The 15,833-nt window shown below is 42.6% G+C and overlaps 1 protein-coding gene and 1 pseudogene across 1 annotated transcript in view; both read left to right on the top strand.

The window, feature by feature from the left end:
• F8 (coagulation factor VIII) overlaps window positions 1-15,833 on the top strand; it is a 126,398-nt gene that overhangs the window by 18,583 nt on the left and 91,982 nt on the right. Inside the window, exons 2-3 of the mRNA XM_047100732.1 lie at window positions 6,288-6,409; window positions 8,854-8,976. Of these exons, the coding sequence (XP_046956688.1) occupies window positions 6,288-6,409; window positions 8,854-8,976 (245 nt within the window). The remainder of the gene's footprint in view (window positions 1-6,287; window positions 6,410-8,853; window positions 8,977-15,833) is intronic.
• Window positions 1,524-4,461, top strand: LOC124527602 (thiamin pyrophosphokinase 1-like; annotated as a pseudogene).

The raw sequence follows: 15,833 nt of genomic DNA, 5'->3' as shown, positions 1-15,833 counted from the left end.
TATTGTTAAGATGTCAATACTACCCAAAGCAATCTACAGATTTCATGCCATCCCTATCAAAATCCCAATGTTTTCTTTTTTTCTTTTCTTTCTTCTTCTTCTTCTTCTTCTTCTTCTTCTTCTTTTTTTGCAGAAACAGAAAAACCCATCCTAAAGTTCATATGGAATCTCAAGGGACCCCAAATAGCCAAAACAACCCTAAAAAAGTTGGAAGACTCATACTTCCTAATTTCAACAGTTACTACAAAGCTACAGTCTTCAAAATAGTGTACCACTGGCATAAACACACAGATACAGACCAATAGAATAGGAAGTCCAGAAATAAACCCTTGCATATGTGGTCCAATGCCTTTCCACAAGAGTTTTAAGATCATTCAGTGGGGAAAAGATAGTCTTTTCAAGAATGGCGCTGGGAAAACTGGATATCCACATGCAAAAGGCTCATGACATTGGATTTGGCAATGATTGCTTGGACAGGACACCAAAGTCACAGACAAAAAAAAGAAAAAATAAACAAATTGGACTTAATGAAAATCTAAAATTTTGTGTATCAAAGACACTTGTATCGAAAGAGTTAAAAAAGAATTCACAGGATGAGAGAAAATATTTGCAAATCGTATATCTGACAAGGGATTAGTATCCATAATACAAAATGGTAGTTGCTTCTTTGTTTTATGCCACCGCATCTTACAAAAGGTTTCATAGGCACACTCTACTTTTGGATAGCAGGGGAAACCTGTATATGGAGAACTCATTAAAACTCAATAGGAAAGGGGTGCCTGACTGGCCCATTCAGTAGAACATACAACTCTTGGTCTCAGGGTTGTGAGTTCGAGCCTCATGTTGGGTGTAGAGATTACTTAAAAAAATAAAATCTTTTTTAAAAAAGCACTCAACAAGAAAGCAAACAACGTAATTCGAAAATGGTCAAAATGAAAAAAAATGGGCAAAACAAACTTGAATAGACATTTTTCCAAAGAAGGTGTACAAACAGCCAATAAGCACATGAAAAGACACTCAAAATCACCCAGGGAAATACAAATCAAAGCTATAAAGTGATATGATCTCTCACCCATTAGGATGGCTATTACACAAACAAACAAACAAAAAATAGAAAATAAGTCTTGATGAAGATGAGGAGAAATTGGAACACTTCTGCACTGTTGCTGGGAATGTAAATGATGTAGCCTTGGTGAAAAACAGTGTGGTGACTCCTCAAAACTTTTTAAAAATTACCATAGAATCCCTTCAATTCCATTTCTGGGTTTATACTCAAAATAATTGAAAGCAGGATCTTGAAGAGTTATTTGTACACCCACGTTCAAAGCATCATTATTCTCAATAGTGAAAACATGGGCAACCCAAGTGTCCATCTGGATAAACAACATGTGATCTGTTCGTATGATGGAATATTATTCAGCCTGAAAAAGGAAGAGAATTCTGACATACGTTACAACATGGATAAACCTTAAGGACATTATGCTAAGTGAAATGAGTCAGGTACAAAAAGACAAATACCGTATATGAGGTACTTAGAGTAGACCAAATCATAGCAACAGAAAGTAAATGGCATTTTCAGAAGCCGAGGAGAGTGGAGAATGACAAATTATTGTTTGATGGATACTGAGTTTCAGTTTGCAAGATAAGAGTTATGAATATGGATGGTGGTGATGGTTACACAACAATATTAACTTACTTAGTACCACTGAACTGTACACTTAAAAATGTTTAAGAGGAAATTTTATGTTTTATGTGTTTTACTACAATTTTAAAACTGGGAAAAAATTGGGGCGCCTGGGTGGCTCAGTCAGTTAAGCGTCTGACTTCGGCTCAGGTCATGATCTCGCAGTTTGTGGGTTTGAGCCCCACATGGGGCTCTGTGGTGACAGCTCAGAGCCTGGAGCCTGCTTTGGATTCTGTGTCTCCCTCTCTCTCTGCCCCTCCCCCACTCATTCTCTCTCTCTCTCTCTCTCTCTCTCTCTCTCTCTCTCAAAAATAAACATTAAAAATTTTTTAAATAAAAATGGGAAAAATTTAAAATCCCCATAGATCACCGATTCTCCTATTTAGCAGTATTCACCATTTTTAAAGTTTATGTATTTTGAGAGAGAGAAAGAGAGAGAGAGAGAGAGAGAGAGAGAATGAGCGGGGGAGAGGCAAAGAAAGAGGGAGACAGAGAACTCTAAGCAGGCTCTGCACAGTCAGCACAGAGCCCAATGCAGGGCTCAAACCCACGAACCGTGAGATCATGACCTGAGCCAAAACCAAGAGTCAGAGACTTCACTGACTGAACCAGCCAGATGCCCCCATCACCATTTTTAGATAGCATTTTCCTTCTCTATCTCAGCATTGTCACTAAATCCTTTATAAGAAAAAGCAAATTTTCGTATGGGAATGAACAATTCTCTGGTATTGCTGCTCCTGAAAGGCACAGAGATTTTTGCTATTTCAGCACTGGATTGAGAAAAAGACTAGGTAAGCAATAAATGCCAGTCACCTAGTCATTGATTTCGCATCTGGTAATCCCCAGTGTGGCGTGGCTTTTGCTCCAGGCATGCTGCTACTCACAGTTGAAAGCTGCCTGTCCTTTCCTCCACTTTTATCCTCGTTGTTGTTATTTGTAACAGGGAGTATGTATCTTACTGGTTTTACTGGTTTGTGTTTGGGGTTCCTTCTTCAGTGGTCTCCCATACCAAGTATATCCACCTCTCACAATCTTCTGCTTTTCAAAAGCCTGTGAGGGCAAACAAGACATAAGAAACCACGTGTGCCCCACCACCTGCCATAGTAGGCCAGCAGTCTGATGCAGAACATGTCTCTGCCCTGTGGAACCCCTGCTTCCCACCAGGAAGCTGAAATACTGCCTTGTGGTTCTGAGTCAGCCTCTGGATGAATGTGTTGGTAATCTTTGAGGCAAAGCCTGTGCTGATGTAGGTGCCATCCACTTATAGGATACACAGAAGGAGAGAGGGAAAGTTTTTTGCCTGAATTAGCCAGTGGACACTTTGATTCTAGTAAGCCCAAAGCTAAGGAATACTATGCTGTTCAGGGATGTGAGGTTATTTCAACTCCTGACCAAGACCATACTGCCTTTACCAAGTTCCTTGAACTGCTCAAAACACACACACGCACACACACACACACACACACACACACACACACACACACAGAAGAAGAAAAAGACCTACATATAGATGTGATTGTGACCTTGGGAGGTGTCCACGGGCCTTTTGGCCAGATTGTGGCATATGTGAGCACCCTGTTCCAAGCTACTTGCGTCACTCCTGTGCTAATTATAATAATCCAAGAAGAATCTCTCAACTACCTGCTCCAACCAGCACCTGGCATCCATAGTTTTAAAGATGTTAAAGATAGCAGATCTCAATTTTACAGTGACAGGGAAAAATCATTCTTTATTGTATTCAATTGGAAAACTAACGTGGATCATCCCACTATAACATTCAGTACTGGCTATTGTTATGTTATTAATCATTCCATTTATCCTATAAAATTGTTTTTTTAATGTTCATTTATTGAATTTGAGAGAGAGAGGCAAGGAAGGAGAGAGATAGAGAGAGAGACAGAGAGAGAATCAAAGCAGGCCCCGTGCTATCAGTGCAGAGCCTGATGCAGGGCTCGAATTCACAAACCATGAGATCATAGCCTGAGTCGAAATCAAGAGTCAGATGCTTAACTGACTGAGCCACTCAGGTGCCCCATTAGAAAATTGTTTTCAATTTTGGAGTCAGACGTGCTACCATTGCGCCACGAGATCACAATTGTTTTTAATTTTGAAGCTGAAAATATTCTGTGTTGAAGGTCCTTGGCATCCAACACACAAACCTTCTGCCCATCCTTAAATGCTTACACCAAACGCTACTTCTGTCTATTAATGCTAGATTCCTCTGTATAATATAGAAGAAAATTCCTTTCAGATTGGGATGTTAGAACTGCACTATTTCACCCTGGTCTTATTACTGTGTTGGTATTATCTTTTAAAAATAAATCAAGAAGCATTGACCTAATTATTACATTTAAAAAGAGGCAGTTATGTAAGCTCCAGGTGAAGAGAAGCAGCATGAACGATAAATGACAGTTCATAAGCCCCACTGACACATTCACCCCAAGCTCAGCTCCACAGGGAGTGTGCTACGCTCTGGTGGAGTGATAGATGAAAACTCTCATCGTAATCACAACCAAGTCAGAAAATGTTGTGCAGAGGAAACTTACGCATGGCAACTGAATTGTTTCCAACATTATTCGGACTGAAGAAGTATTGCTTCACGGATTGCAAGTTTATGAAGATGACCAAGAAATGAGTTTGACAACATATGGGTTAAGTGAACATTGAGTACCAAGGGCCTGGGTCTGAAAGCCTACGTTCCTGTCCCTGTCCAGCTATTCACCCCAATTCCCTGAATCTTCTCCTTAGCCAGGAAGTGGAAGGGGATGGATGGGTAGTGCCTGACCTTCCTTCCCACAGTCAGATTCCAGCTGCTGACACCTGGCAGAGAGCACACAGGGCTGCTGACTCAGCAGTTTCAACCACGGGGGTGGGGGGGGACGCTGGAGTGCATTTGAGTTTCTTTTATGATGAGACCTCCTTCTCTCTTCTTACCCTTTTCTATCCTGTTTACCAAGCCAGATGTTGCCATCCAAACCATGGTGTACGGAGATGTCACCCACTATGTTTTGTGTGTATACACCCCCACTTGGCTGTAAGGGACCCGCAGCTGTTTCCTTTCCAGTGTTACAAGAAAACAAGAGCCGGGTTTTAAGTGGAGAAAGGGGCATCGGGTGACCTAGTGTGCAGTTGTGAACAGTTAACCATAAGAGGTCATTTTTAATTATTCCTCAGATATATGAGATTGAAATCTGATGTTAAATGTGAAAAAGAAATAACACCTCTCCATATCTAAGTGTATATCTCCTTTTCCATGTTCATTTCTCATATGTGTTTTGTGATGGCACAGTGAGTGGCACGGAGCGTATGGTTTCTGCCCAATGACTCTGAGTGTGAAAATGAGTGGCACTAGTCACCTTCAACCACTGCATATTTTCAACCATTCACCTGGAACCTTTCTCACTAGGATTCACATTGGTCATTTTGATCACTTAACCTAGACTGGGCCCCAGAACACGACAACCTAACTTGTCAGGTACAGAGAGGAAACAGTCGGGAACCAGTAATTTTCTCTGTGATATTCCTGGTATCCCTAAGAAGGGAAGTATAATTTGAGGTACATACTGACAAAATTTGAATACAACTTATTTAAAGTCACCCTCTTTTGGAGATGAAATTGAAGGACCATGTAGTGCCTGCTTTGGCAAAGGAATTTTTGCTGATGTAGCGTATATGTACCAATTTATGATTTATTTTATCAAACAGCACCTAATGTATCATATGACTCTTCAAAATTTTTTTTAACGCTTATTTATTTTAGACAGAGATAGAGCAAGACAGGGTGCAAGCGGAACAGGGGCAGAGAGAGAGGGAGACACAGAATCTGAAGCAGGCTCCAGGCTCCGAGCTGTCAGCACAGAGCCTAACACGGGGCTTGAACCCTTGAACTGGAAGAGCATGACCTGAGCTGAAGTCGGAGCTCAACTGACTGAGCCACCCAGGTGCCCCTCAGATGACTTTTTTTTAAATGTTTATTTTTGAGAAAGAGAGCATGAGCAGGGGAGGGGCAGAGAGAGAGAGAGGGTCATAGGATCCTAAGCAGGCTCTGCACTGACAGGAGAGTCTGGATGCAGGGCTCAAACTCACGAACCACGAGATCATGACCTGAGCCAAAGTTGGACACTTAACCGACTGAGCCACCCAGGCGCCCCCGGGTGACTTTTGAAAACAGTGTTTTGGTTTTATAGATATTAGGGATTGTCTCAGCTCAGGCTGCTATAGCAAAACCCCACACAGTGGGTGGCTTACAGACAACAGACATTTATTTCTCGTAGTTCTGGAGGCTGAAAGTCCAAGATCAAGGTGCCAGTAGATTTGGTGTTTGGTGAGGGCCCTGTTCCTTGTTCATGGATGGCCATATTTTCACTGTACCTTTGTGTGGTGGAAGAGGTGAGAGATCTCTCTGAAGTCTCTTTTCTAAGGTCAGTAATCCCGTTTTGTGCACACATAAACATTCAGCCTATAGCAGGGGCTTATACACAATTTCCAATTTGCCTTGTTAACAGTAGAGGAGAGTGGGATAGAAGCTTTACTTTCAGCTGCTTTTCAAAATGGGTTCAAAGAAGGTCACCAAAATGAATGACTTTTTCCTTTCTTCACACAGGTTATCCCCTGGGGTGCCAAGATCTTTGCCATTCAACACATCAGTCATGTACAGAAAGACTGTGTTTGTAGAGTTTACAGATCGCCTTTTCAACATTGCCAAGCCCAGGCCACCATGGATGGGTAATGGAAACAACACTGACTGTGTATTATGAAACTGAATATCTGTGTCTGGTGTCCTGGCAAGGATCCCCCAGTCTTCCAGCTACAGTTGAAGAGGGCTAGGCTTCCCTTACTACCACCTATAGGGAAATACACTGAGTATTCTCCATCTTTGTGCCAGGCCCTCCTTCTCTGCTGTACTCTAGATGTTAGAGTCCTCTGGGTCTTGGACCAGGGCTTCCTTTATCTTCTCTTTAGCTTCTATCCCTAGCTGATGTTATCCAGTTATCCAGATTGATGTTATCCAATCTGGTATAGAGATTTTAAGACACCATCTCTGTACCAGTTACTCCCAGGTTTAAATCTTCAGTTCACACTGCTTACTTGATATGCCCACTTAGATATCAAGTAAGAACGTAACAGGATATTAAGATGAGACATCTCCTACCTTAGAATTATTTCTGAGAGTTCTAGGTGACAAGCACCCCCCCCCAATTCTAAAGAGAAATATCAGTCCTCATATTTAGGACTTTGTTAGCTGGTGCCCCCAAATTGGTTCTACAACCCTTAGCCCATCATGCACCTCCAGCCTATATAAAAGAAGACTAGAAACTTATGAAATAATGTAGACTTGAGGATTTCTTTGGAAACCAATTTTGGTGATTCGTTATATCCTCCACCCCACAGGGGAAGGAGGCCTCATCCTCAGGTCAAGGTGTAGTGAAGGAAGCCTGAGGAGAACCATTTAGAAGGCTTGACATAACACCTGTGGAGTTTGTAAGACTCTGACTAGTGCCTGGTTTTTATCTGGAAAATTTGTCAAGGCCAGAGTCTTTGGGGAACTTCCCCTGATGTCATCATAAGGATTGTGGGTTATAGCTGAAGCTAAGTGCACTGTTGCTGTTAGGTGTGAGATGAGCAAGGAAGGTCATAGGACAAGATTTGTCTTGAGAAGATCCTGCCCAGGATGTCTTCCTACCAGGGCTGGGTGACTCCAGAAAAAGTCTCTGTGATTGTATTGTCAGAAGCAAAAACTGAGAAGAGAGATACAAGTGACAGCTGGAGAGAGCATGATTAGAAGACAGAGAGTCTCCAAAGAACTTGTATAAATTCCCTAAGGATGAAAGACACAGAATTTTGGCATGTCCCACAACCAGGGGTGCCAAAGCCACATTATCACTGTTCCTTCCGAGAACATTCATGCCTCTTTTTCCGCCCCTGTCCTTTTCTCACTAGCTCCAACCTTAGAGGGCCCAGAGGCAGTAAGGTGAGTCGGGGAGGAGGGTTAGGAGAGGAAGATGAGAACATAGGTTTCTGAAATTGTCAGGACTTAGCTGAAGGAGGGAAGGACCCTTAAATTGCAGGAGACATCAAACGTTTGATATTTTACTAGCCTGGACTAATTGGTCTAGACTGGTATCACTGGACTAATATGATACTGCTGATATGTGAAGGTTACTGGAGCAATTTGGAGACTCTTCAAAGTGCTAGAAGGGAAACTGCACAGAACACAGTTAAAAACTATGCAAAATAAGTCTATTTTATGTTTTTGTCCCATTGAATCCAGTTCACTCAAATCATTTTGTAGGTATCTTATACTTAATATGTGTGTAAGTCAAGTCTTGATTTGGTTTCCCTCTTAATTTTCTGTGTCCTGGCCTGACTGCCACCCAGTTACACAAGCCCAAAGCACAGGAATCATCCTTAGCTGCTCTCTTTTTTCTTTTCCTATCTCTAATATCCAGTCCATCAGCAAGTCTTGTTGACTCTTCATCCAAAATAAGTCCCAAGTCTGCTCATTTCTTATGAATTCCAAATTCATCCAAACCCCTGGGCCCTACAAAGTCCTACATGTTACGTTTGCTCCCTGCCTTTATAACCCTATTTTCTATTATTCCCCTGCTCGTTCACATCTTACTCGACCATGTCAATATTATTCCTGTCTCGGGACTTTTCCATTTGTTTCATGTGCTTTGAATGTTATTCTATGAGATCTTTGCAAATCTTGCTTTTTAATTAGATCTCTGCTCAAATTCCACCTCCTCAAACATGCCCTTCCTGACCCCTATACTTAAAGGATCTTGTATCTCCTGCTTCGGCATTTTCTAACTCACTACCATCTTTTACAGCATTGACCACAAACAGAATAGTTCTTATTTCTTTATGTTCCTGATTTCATTCTGTAGAATATAATTTTCATGATGTGTCTTATTCACTCCTATGTCTCCAGTGCCTAGGACAGTTCCTAGAATATAGTAGGAACTCAACTGAATTAATTGCCAGAAATCTATCCTCAGAAGAATCATGACACTGAGCTGGTGATGGCAGTTTATGCATTTATTCATTCAATTACTACTTTCTATCAATAATCACAGGGACATGACTTTGGCCATCACTTTCATAATACCAGCTTTTCCGGAGTGCTGCTCTCCAAGTGACCTTTGAGGGACATCCTGTTCTTGCAGGTCTGCTGGGTCCTACCATCTGGGCCGAAGTTTTTGACACAGTGGTCATTACACTCAAGAACATGGCTTCTCACCCTGTCAGTCTTCATGCTGTTGGCGTATCCTATTGGAAAGCTTCTGAAGGTGAGTCAGATGCCTTGCTAGTGTCCTCTCATCCCAGGGATAAAGGAGTATTGAACACAGGGTCATACCGCTGGTGAATGGGGGAGTCAGGATTCAAACCAAGGCCTGTTTCATGAAGTCAGGAACATTGTCATCTTAGTTGAAGCCCTGAAGTTAATTTGGTTCCTGTTCTCCCTTGAGGAGCCAGGCTACAGATCCTAACAATTCCACTTATCTGCCTTCCTATGCCCAGAAATTTCCTAGGGAGGATGAAGGCTTATGATATGGAAATGAAATAGAATTCTTCCTTCCTTAGATTCTCACTTTCTAGATATTTCCTCTCCCTCCCCTCCCCCCAGTTTCTAAATATCAATGCCACTACGTGATAAGCACAAGCTGACCTCGTTAAAATAAACAACCTGTATGGCCTCAGTCCCCACTTTACCTAGCGTCTCCTTAACCTTCACAATGCATGAAGGGAGTGAAGGGGGTGCCACATTGTCCAGATAGACTAGGGCATATATAGATCAAGAAGATTCAAGAAAATCATTAATAAAGTATTTGAGCACATGCCCTATGTTGAACAGCCTAACTGTGCTTACATGTTGACTAATTGCTTCTGAAATTGGAAAGTCTTAATTTTTTGAGTTGTACCCATAAGGCCAAGGCAGACCTGGGTTGGGGGAAGATGACAGGTGGGGGCTGGTGGTATAGAGGAAATGTCATCCCAATTCTGGCTGGAGCCAGGCAGGCTATTCCCATGAGGATTATCCAGTGGGAGCTTCCAGAACATATCTAGTAGCTTTTTAGAGAGGCCAGGGTCCTCACAGTCCTGCAGCTCAGGGTGAGCATAGAGATGACTGTTTTGCACCCTATGCCTGGTGAAGTCTGGGAAAACTATTTAATCTCTCACATGTGCGTCCACAGTGGTTCTGCCCAGCAGCAACACAGTGAGGCAATGGCCTCAAATCCATGTGACTTATGGCCCTGTCAGAAGCCTGTATACTCACATGTTGTGATCCACAAGCTCCTGGCCTTCTTAGACTAGCCTGGGAGCCCCAGGATGTCAGTTAAATCTGTGATGTGTTGACCTTTCTGATACCCTACTGTAAAATATCATATCAAGTGTTTAACTGATTTTCCTATTGAAAAAAAGGAGTTGTTTATCTTTTTCTTATTGATTTGTACAGGTACTTTATATATTCTTAATACACACCATTTGACAGATGTAAATATTTGCATATCTTCTTCCAGTCTGTGCCTTGAATTTTCACTGTCTCAATAAGTTTTTGGCAAACAAAAGTTACTAATGAAGCACAGAAGTTCATCCCAAAAAATTATCACTTTTTCTTTCCATGTTAGAGCTTCATGTCCTGTTTAAGATATTTGCCTACCCTGGGTCACCTGGGTGGCTCAGTCGGTTGAGCGTCTGACTTTGGCTCAGGTCATGATCTCATGATTCATGGGTTCGAGCCCCACGTCGGGCTCTGCGCTGGAAGCTCAGAGCCTGGAGCCTGCTTCACATTCTGTGCCTCTCTCTCTTTCTGCCCCTCCCCTGCTCCCACTCTGTCTCTCTCTCTCTCAAAAATAAAGATTAAAAAAAAAGATATTTATTCGCCTACCCCAAAGTCTTGAAGAGTTTCTTCCATGCTTTTCTCCAGAAGTTTTATTATTTTACCTTTTGTATATAGGTCTGTGATCCATCTAAAATTGAGTTTTGTGTATGTTTTCCCCATAACATTTTTTTTAAGTTGAGATCAAAAGTTGCATGCTCTACCAACTGAGCCAGCCAGGTGCCCCTCTCCATAGCATTTTTTAGTTTTTAAAAAATTTTTTAATGTTTATTCATTTTTTGAGAGGGAGGGGATGGGGAGGGGCAGAGAGAAAGGGAGACATAGAATCTGAAGCAGACTCCAGGCTCATGACCTGAACCAAAGTCAGATGCTTAACTAACTGAGCCACCCAGGTGCCCCTCTCCCCATAACACTTTTGTACAGTTTTATTGAGGTATAACTTACATATCATAAAATTCACCCATTTAAAGTAGTTTGACAGCAACAGCAACAAAGGCAGGTATAAACAAATGGAACTGTATCAAACTAAAAAGTTTTGGCATACATGAAGGAAACCATTGATAAAATGAAACAGCAACCTACTATATGGGAAAAGGTATTTGCAAATGAAATGTCCCATAATGGCTTAATATGCAAAATATATAAAGAATTCACAAAACTAAATATCAAAACTAAATATCAAAGAAAACAAACCACCCAATTAAAACAAACAAACAAACGAAGAATGGCAGAGTACCTGACTAGACATTTTTCCAAAGAAGACATCCAGATGGCTAACAGACACATGAAAAGATGCTCAACATCACTCATCATCAGGGAAATACAAGTCAAAACCACACTGAGGTACCACCTCACGCCTGTCAGAGTGGCTAGTATCAAAAAGACAAGAAATGGGGCGCCTGGGTGGCGCAGTCGGTTGGGCGTCCGACTTCAGCCAGGTCACGATCTCGCGGTCCGGGAGTTCGAGCCCCGCGTCGGGCGCTGGGCTGATGGCTCAGAGCCTGGAGCCTGTTTCCGATTCTGTGTCTCCCTCTCTCTCTGACCCTCCCCCGTTCATGCTCTGTCTCTCTCTGTCCCAAAAATAAATAAACGTTGAAAAAAAAAATTAAAAAAAAAAAAAGACAAGAAATAACAAGTGCTGCTGAGGGTGTGACACAAAGGGAAGCCTCATGCACTGCTGGTGCTGCCACTGTAGAAAACAGCATGGAGGTGACTCCAAAAATTAAAAATAGAGCTACCATATGATCCAGCAATTCTGCTTCTGGGTATTTGTCCAAAGAAACTGAAAACAACACAATTTGAAAAGATATATGCTCCCCTATGTTCATTGCAGCATTATTTACAATAGCCCAAATATGGAAGCAACACAGGTGTCCACCCATAGATGAATGGATATAGAAGGTGTGGGATACTCTCTCTCTCTCTCTTTCTCTCTCTCTCTCTCTCTCTCTCTCTCTCTCTGTCTCACACACACACACACACACACACACACACACACACACACACTGGAATATTACTCAGCCAACGAAAAGAATGAAATCTTGCATTTCCAATTATGTGAATGGAACTAGAGTGTATTATGCTAACTGAAATAAGTCAGACAGAGAAAGACAAATACTATATGGTTTTATTTATATGTGAAATCTAAAAACAAAACAAAACAGAAACAGATTCATAGACACAAAGAACAATCTGGTGGTTTCCAGAGACTAGGGAAGTTGGGGGATGGGAAAAATAGGTGGAGGGGATTAAAAAGTATAAACTTCCCATTATAAAATAAATAAGTCACAGGGATGTAATGTACAGCATAATGAATGAAGTCAATAATATTGTAACAACTTTGTATGGTGACAAATGTAACCAGACTTACTGTGATTACCATTGAGCAATGTATGCAATTGCCAAATCACCCTGTGGTACACCTGAAACTAATACAATATCGTATGTCAACTACATTTCAATAAAAAGCAGTTTGATGAATTTTCATAGACTTTTACACGTGTGCAGCCATCAACACAATTCGTCTTTAGAACACTTCTGTCACTTCAAGAAATTCTCTCTTTGCAGACCCATTCCCATTTCTAGTTGCAGGCAAATGCTGATCTGTTTTATGTTTGCATAACTTTGCAAACCTGTCATTTTTCTCTCCCAAGCCAACTCTGGTAAATCATGTTACTGTTTAGCAAGTAATCATCCCCTCTCCAGAGTGGGAGAGCTATTTTTCCCTGCCATATTGATGTGCAGCTTAGCCATATGACTTGCCATGGCTGCTAGAATCTAAAGGCACAAGATATAAACCAAGACAGCTTGTTCACGTGAAGTGTCTGTGAAAGTAGCCACAAAACGAGTGAAAAGCAGGTCCAAGCAAATTTCAGATTTGGTGGAGCTGAAAATGAAAGTTCAGTGCTAGAGGTACATTTTTACTTTCTTTTCTGGACCAGTGGGGAGGCACCAACCCAAGCTATAGATGTGTCCGTGAAGTGAGGTTCTCAATAAGGATTAGGTGAGGTTGGCCATGAGCTGAAAAACTTTGAGTGAAACCTGAAAGACAGCATGGAGACATACAAGTCAAGAAGTGTCAACCCAAAGCTGCTGATCAGAGATCAGGTAAAGGAATAATAACTGATGGTTCCAGGAAGCGGGGTGGAATAGCCCCTGAGGCACAGCATTTGGCTAACTTCTGGGGCCCTAGGCTAAGCCTGGAATCAGGCTGACCAGCTAACTGCAGAGGGTTGGGTAGAGAGTTCTCCAGGACACCCAGTGCAGTGGAGGCCAGGCAGAGGGAGGATGCAGATACAAGGACATAAACATCAGGGGATGGAACAGGATTGGGGCTGGAGGTGGAAGGTGGAGACCAAAGAGATTGCCACAGCCCCTGGGCCTGACTGTGAGATCTCTGTGTAGATTACCAGCTACCTTGGTTACTGAGTGCACATTGTTGAGATAGCTTCCAACTTCAGAGCACCGGTGACTCACTTTTAGAATGCCCTAGTATGGTGGTTTACAGAAACATGGTAGAAGGTGCCTTGACACTCCTCCCATCAAGAGCTGGAATCTATATATTTTTAAAATTTTTTTTAATGTTTTATTTTACTTTTGAGAGAGAGAGAAAGAGTACATGGAGGAGGGGCAGAGAGAGAGGGAGACAGAAACCGAAGCAGGCTCCAGGCTCCGAGCTGTCAGCACAGAGCCCGACACGGGGCTCGAACTCTCAGACCATAAGATCATAACCTGAGCTGAAGTCAGACGCTCAACTGACTGAGCCCCCCAGGCGCCTCTGGTATCTATAGTTCTTTCCCTTTAATCTGTGGAGGCCTGTAACTGCTTCGACAAATAGTGTGTGGTACAGCCCATGCCATGTGACTTTTGGCACTGAGTGCTGAAATAATAGGCTGCTTCTGTCTTGTTTGTGGGAACATTCACTCTTGGCATCCTGAAATGCCATTTGGCCCCCTGACTCCTCAAGGTCCCCATGAGGAAGCCAAAGCCAAGTAGAAAGTCCCAGGTGTAAGTGCGCTGGTCGACAGTCCCAACTGAATCCAGTTTTCAGGTCAGTCCCATCCAGCTACTAGATACGTGAATGAAAAACCCTCCAGATGGTTCTAGCCCTCAGCTGTTTGTGGCATGCCAGCTGACGCCCTAGATACCTTGGAGCAGAAGAGCCTGTGCTCTGAGCTCCTGACCCACAGAGTCAGTGAGGGTAGTAAGGTGGTGGTTGTTTCACATTGCTATATTTGGGACGGTTATTTAACAGTCTTCTCAACAGGAAGCTCTGTGATGTACTCCTCAACTTTTCTCTCTTCCTTGCGTATCTCAAGCCCAAAACTACTGGAGAAAGCTTTGACTGGCTCAAGGGCTAATTACAAAATGACGTCCTTTCGGAAGTGGATTTTTGTTGATTCAGTACACTCCTTAGGACATCTTCCATGTGAAACACACACTGATATCAGACAGATGGACTCCCTGAACTCTCAAATGTCACAACAGTGTTGTTCCGCATATAACAGAAAGTGAAAATTACACAGAACACCTTACCTTCTGTTTAGAATATTTGCAGGTGGCTGACGTACAAGCTCAGATAAGAGTCTGATGGAGGCAGGGATCTTCCAAAAATAATACACATTAGTAGATAATAGACTTTAAGGGCTGTGCACAATGCTTTTTTCCAGGTACCACCTACTTTTCTTGGTCTTCACAAATCACCTTTGTGTTCATTGAAGAATAGGTTTTGTTATTAGCAACTTGAGCAGCCCCCGAAATCTCAAGTTCAAGTGTTCAGTGTTTGAGCACCACCTTGAATGTTTCTCACTGCCCATTCCAACAGCGCTTCATTCTCGTTGGAATCTGCCATCCACTGCTATCGCTTCCCTCCTTGCCCAGCTCATATGCCCTGGCTCATCACAGACATGGTGCCCTTGCATGCAGTCCCAGTTTCCTGGCCTCCCTGATCTCCATTCTCTTCACTTGGCTAAACCACTACCCTGGTTACAGCTGTTCTCTGCCTATTCAACTAGCAGCCAAGTGAACGGCCATAGTGGAAGTAAAAGTATACATTCACCCGGAATCATGTCACTAAGTTCCTCATTCGTCAGCTCGGCACCTCCTGGCCATCCTACTGCGACAGTTCTCCCGGTGGTTCACCGTCCCTCTCCCCAGGACAGCTACAGTGCTTCACACATTCGTGGCCTCTCATCAAACGTTCCACACCTCTTTCCCAACCCTACTGTCAGGAAAGAGAATATTCATTTCTTTTTTTTTTAAAGGATATTCATTTCTTAATGAAATGCTTCAAACAAAGGCACAGAAAATAATATAGCAAACAAACAATTGTCGCCTCACTTTGCCAAATCTTAACATTTTGCCATCTCTGCTTTAAGAAATTAAACATTATAGATACAGTTGAAGCCCCTTGTGTATCTCCTCTGATTCCCTCCCTCCCTATCCAAATGTATCTACTGTCTAGAATTTAATATCAACCCATGATCACACAGGCACCTGAAATGCACATTCCATCCCCAGATGCTAACTCAGGTTTTTAAAAATGTCTACCTGTCTCTGGCACGTGCAGGTGTTGGTCTGATGTTGCTTCCACCTGAAGCCAGTAGTACCTAGTGCACACTGAAGAGGGTGTCCCTATACCCCAGAGAGACTGACTTTAGAGTGGGGACTACCCATCTGTCCTTTGGAGGTGGCCTTGGTTGCTGAAAGCTTCTAGTGAAAGTACAGGCGGAGTAGGGGCAGTTCAGGGGTGTGTTGCACTGCTGTGTTGGAGAGGTCCCTCTCTCAGATGTGTACATATTAGGG

The sequence above is a fragment of the Lynx rufus genome, unplaced genomic scaffold (assembly GCF_022079265.1).
Source record: "Lynx rufus isolate CCGP_SWC_20201006 ecotype Redwood Valley unplaced genomic scaffold, mLynRuf1.p SCAF_52, whole genome shotgun sequence".
Classification (NCBI taxonomy): domain Eukaryota; kingdom Metazoa; phylum Chordata; class Mammalia; order Carnivora; family Felidae; genus Lynx; species Lynx rufus.
Note: the sequence above shows the minus strand (reverse complement) of the source record. Positions and strands in the feature narration are given on the sequence as shown.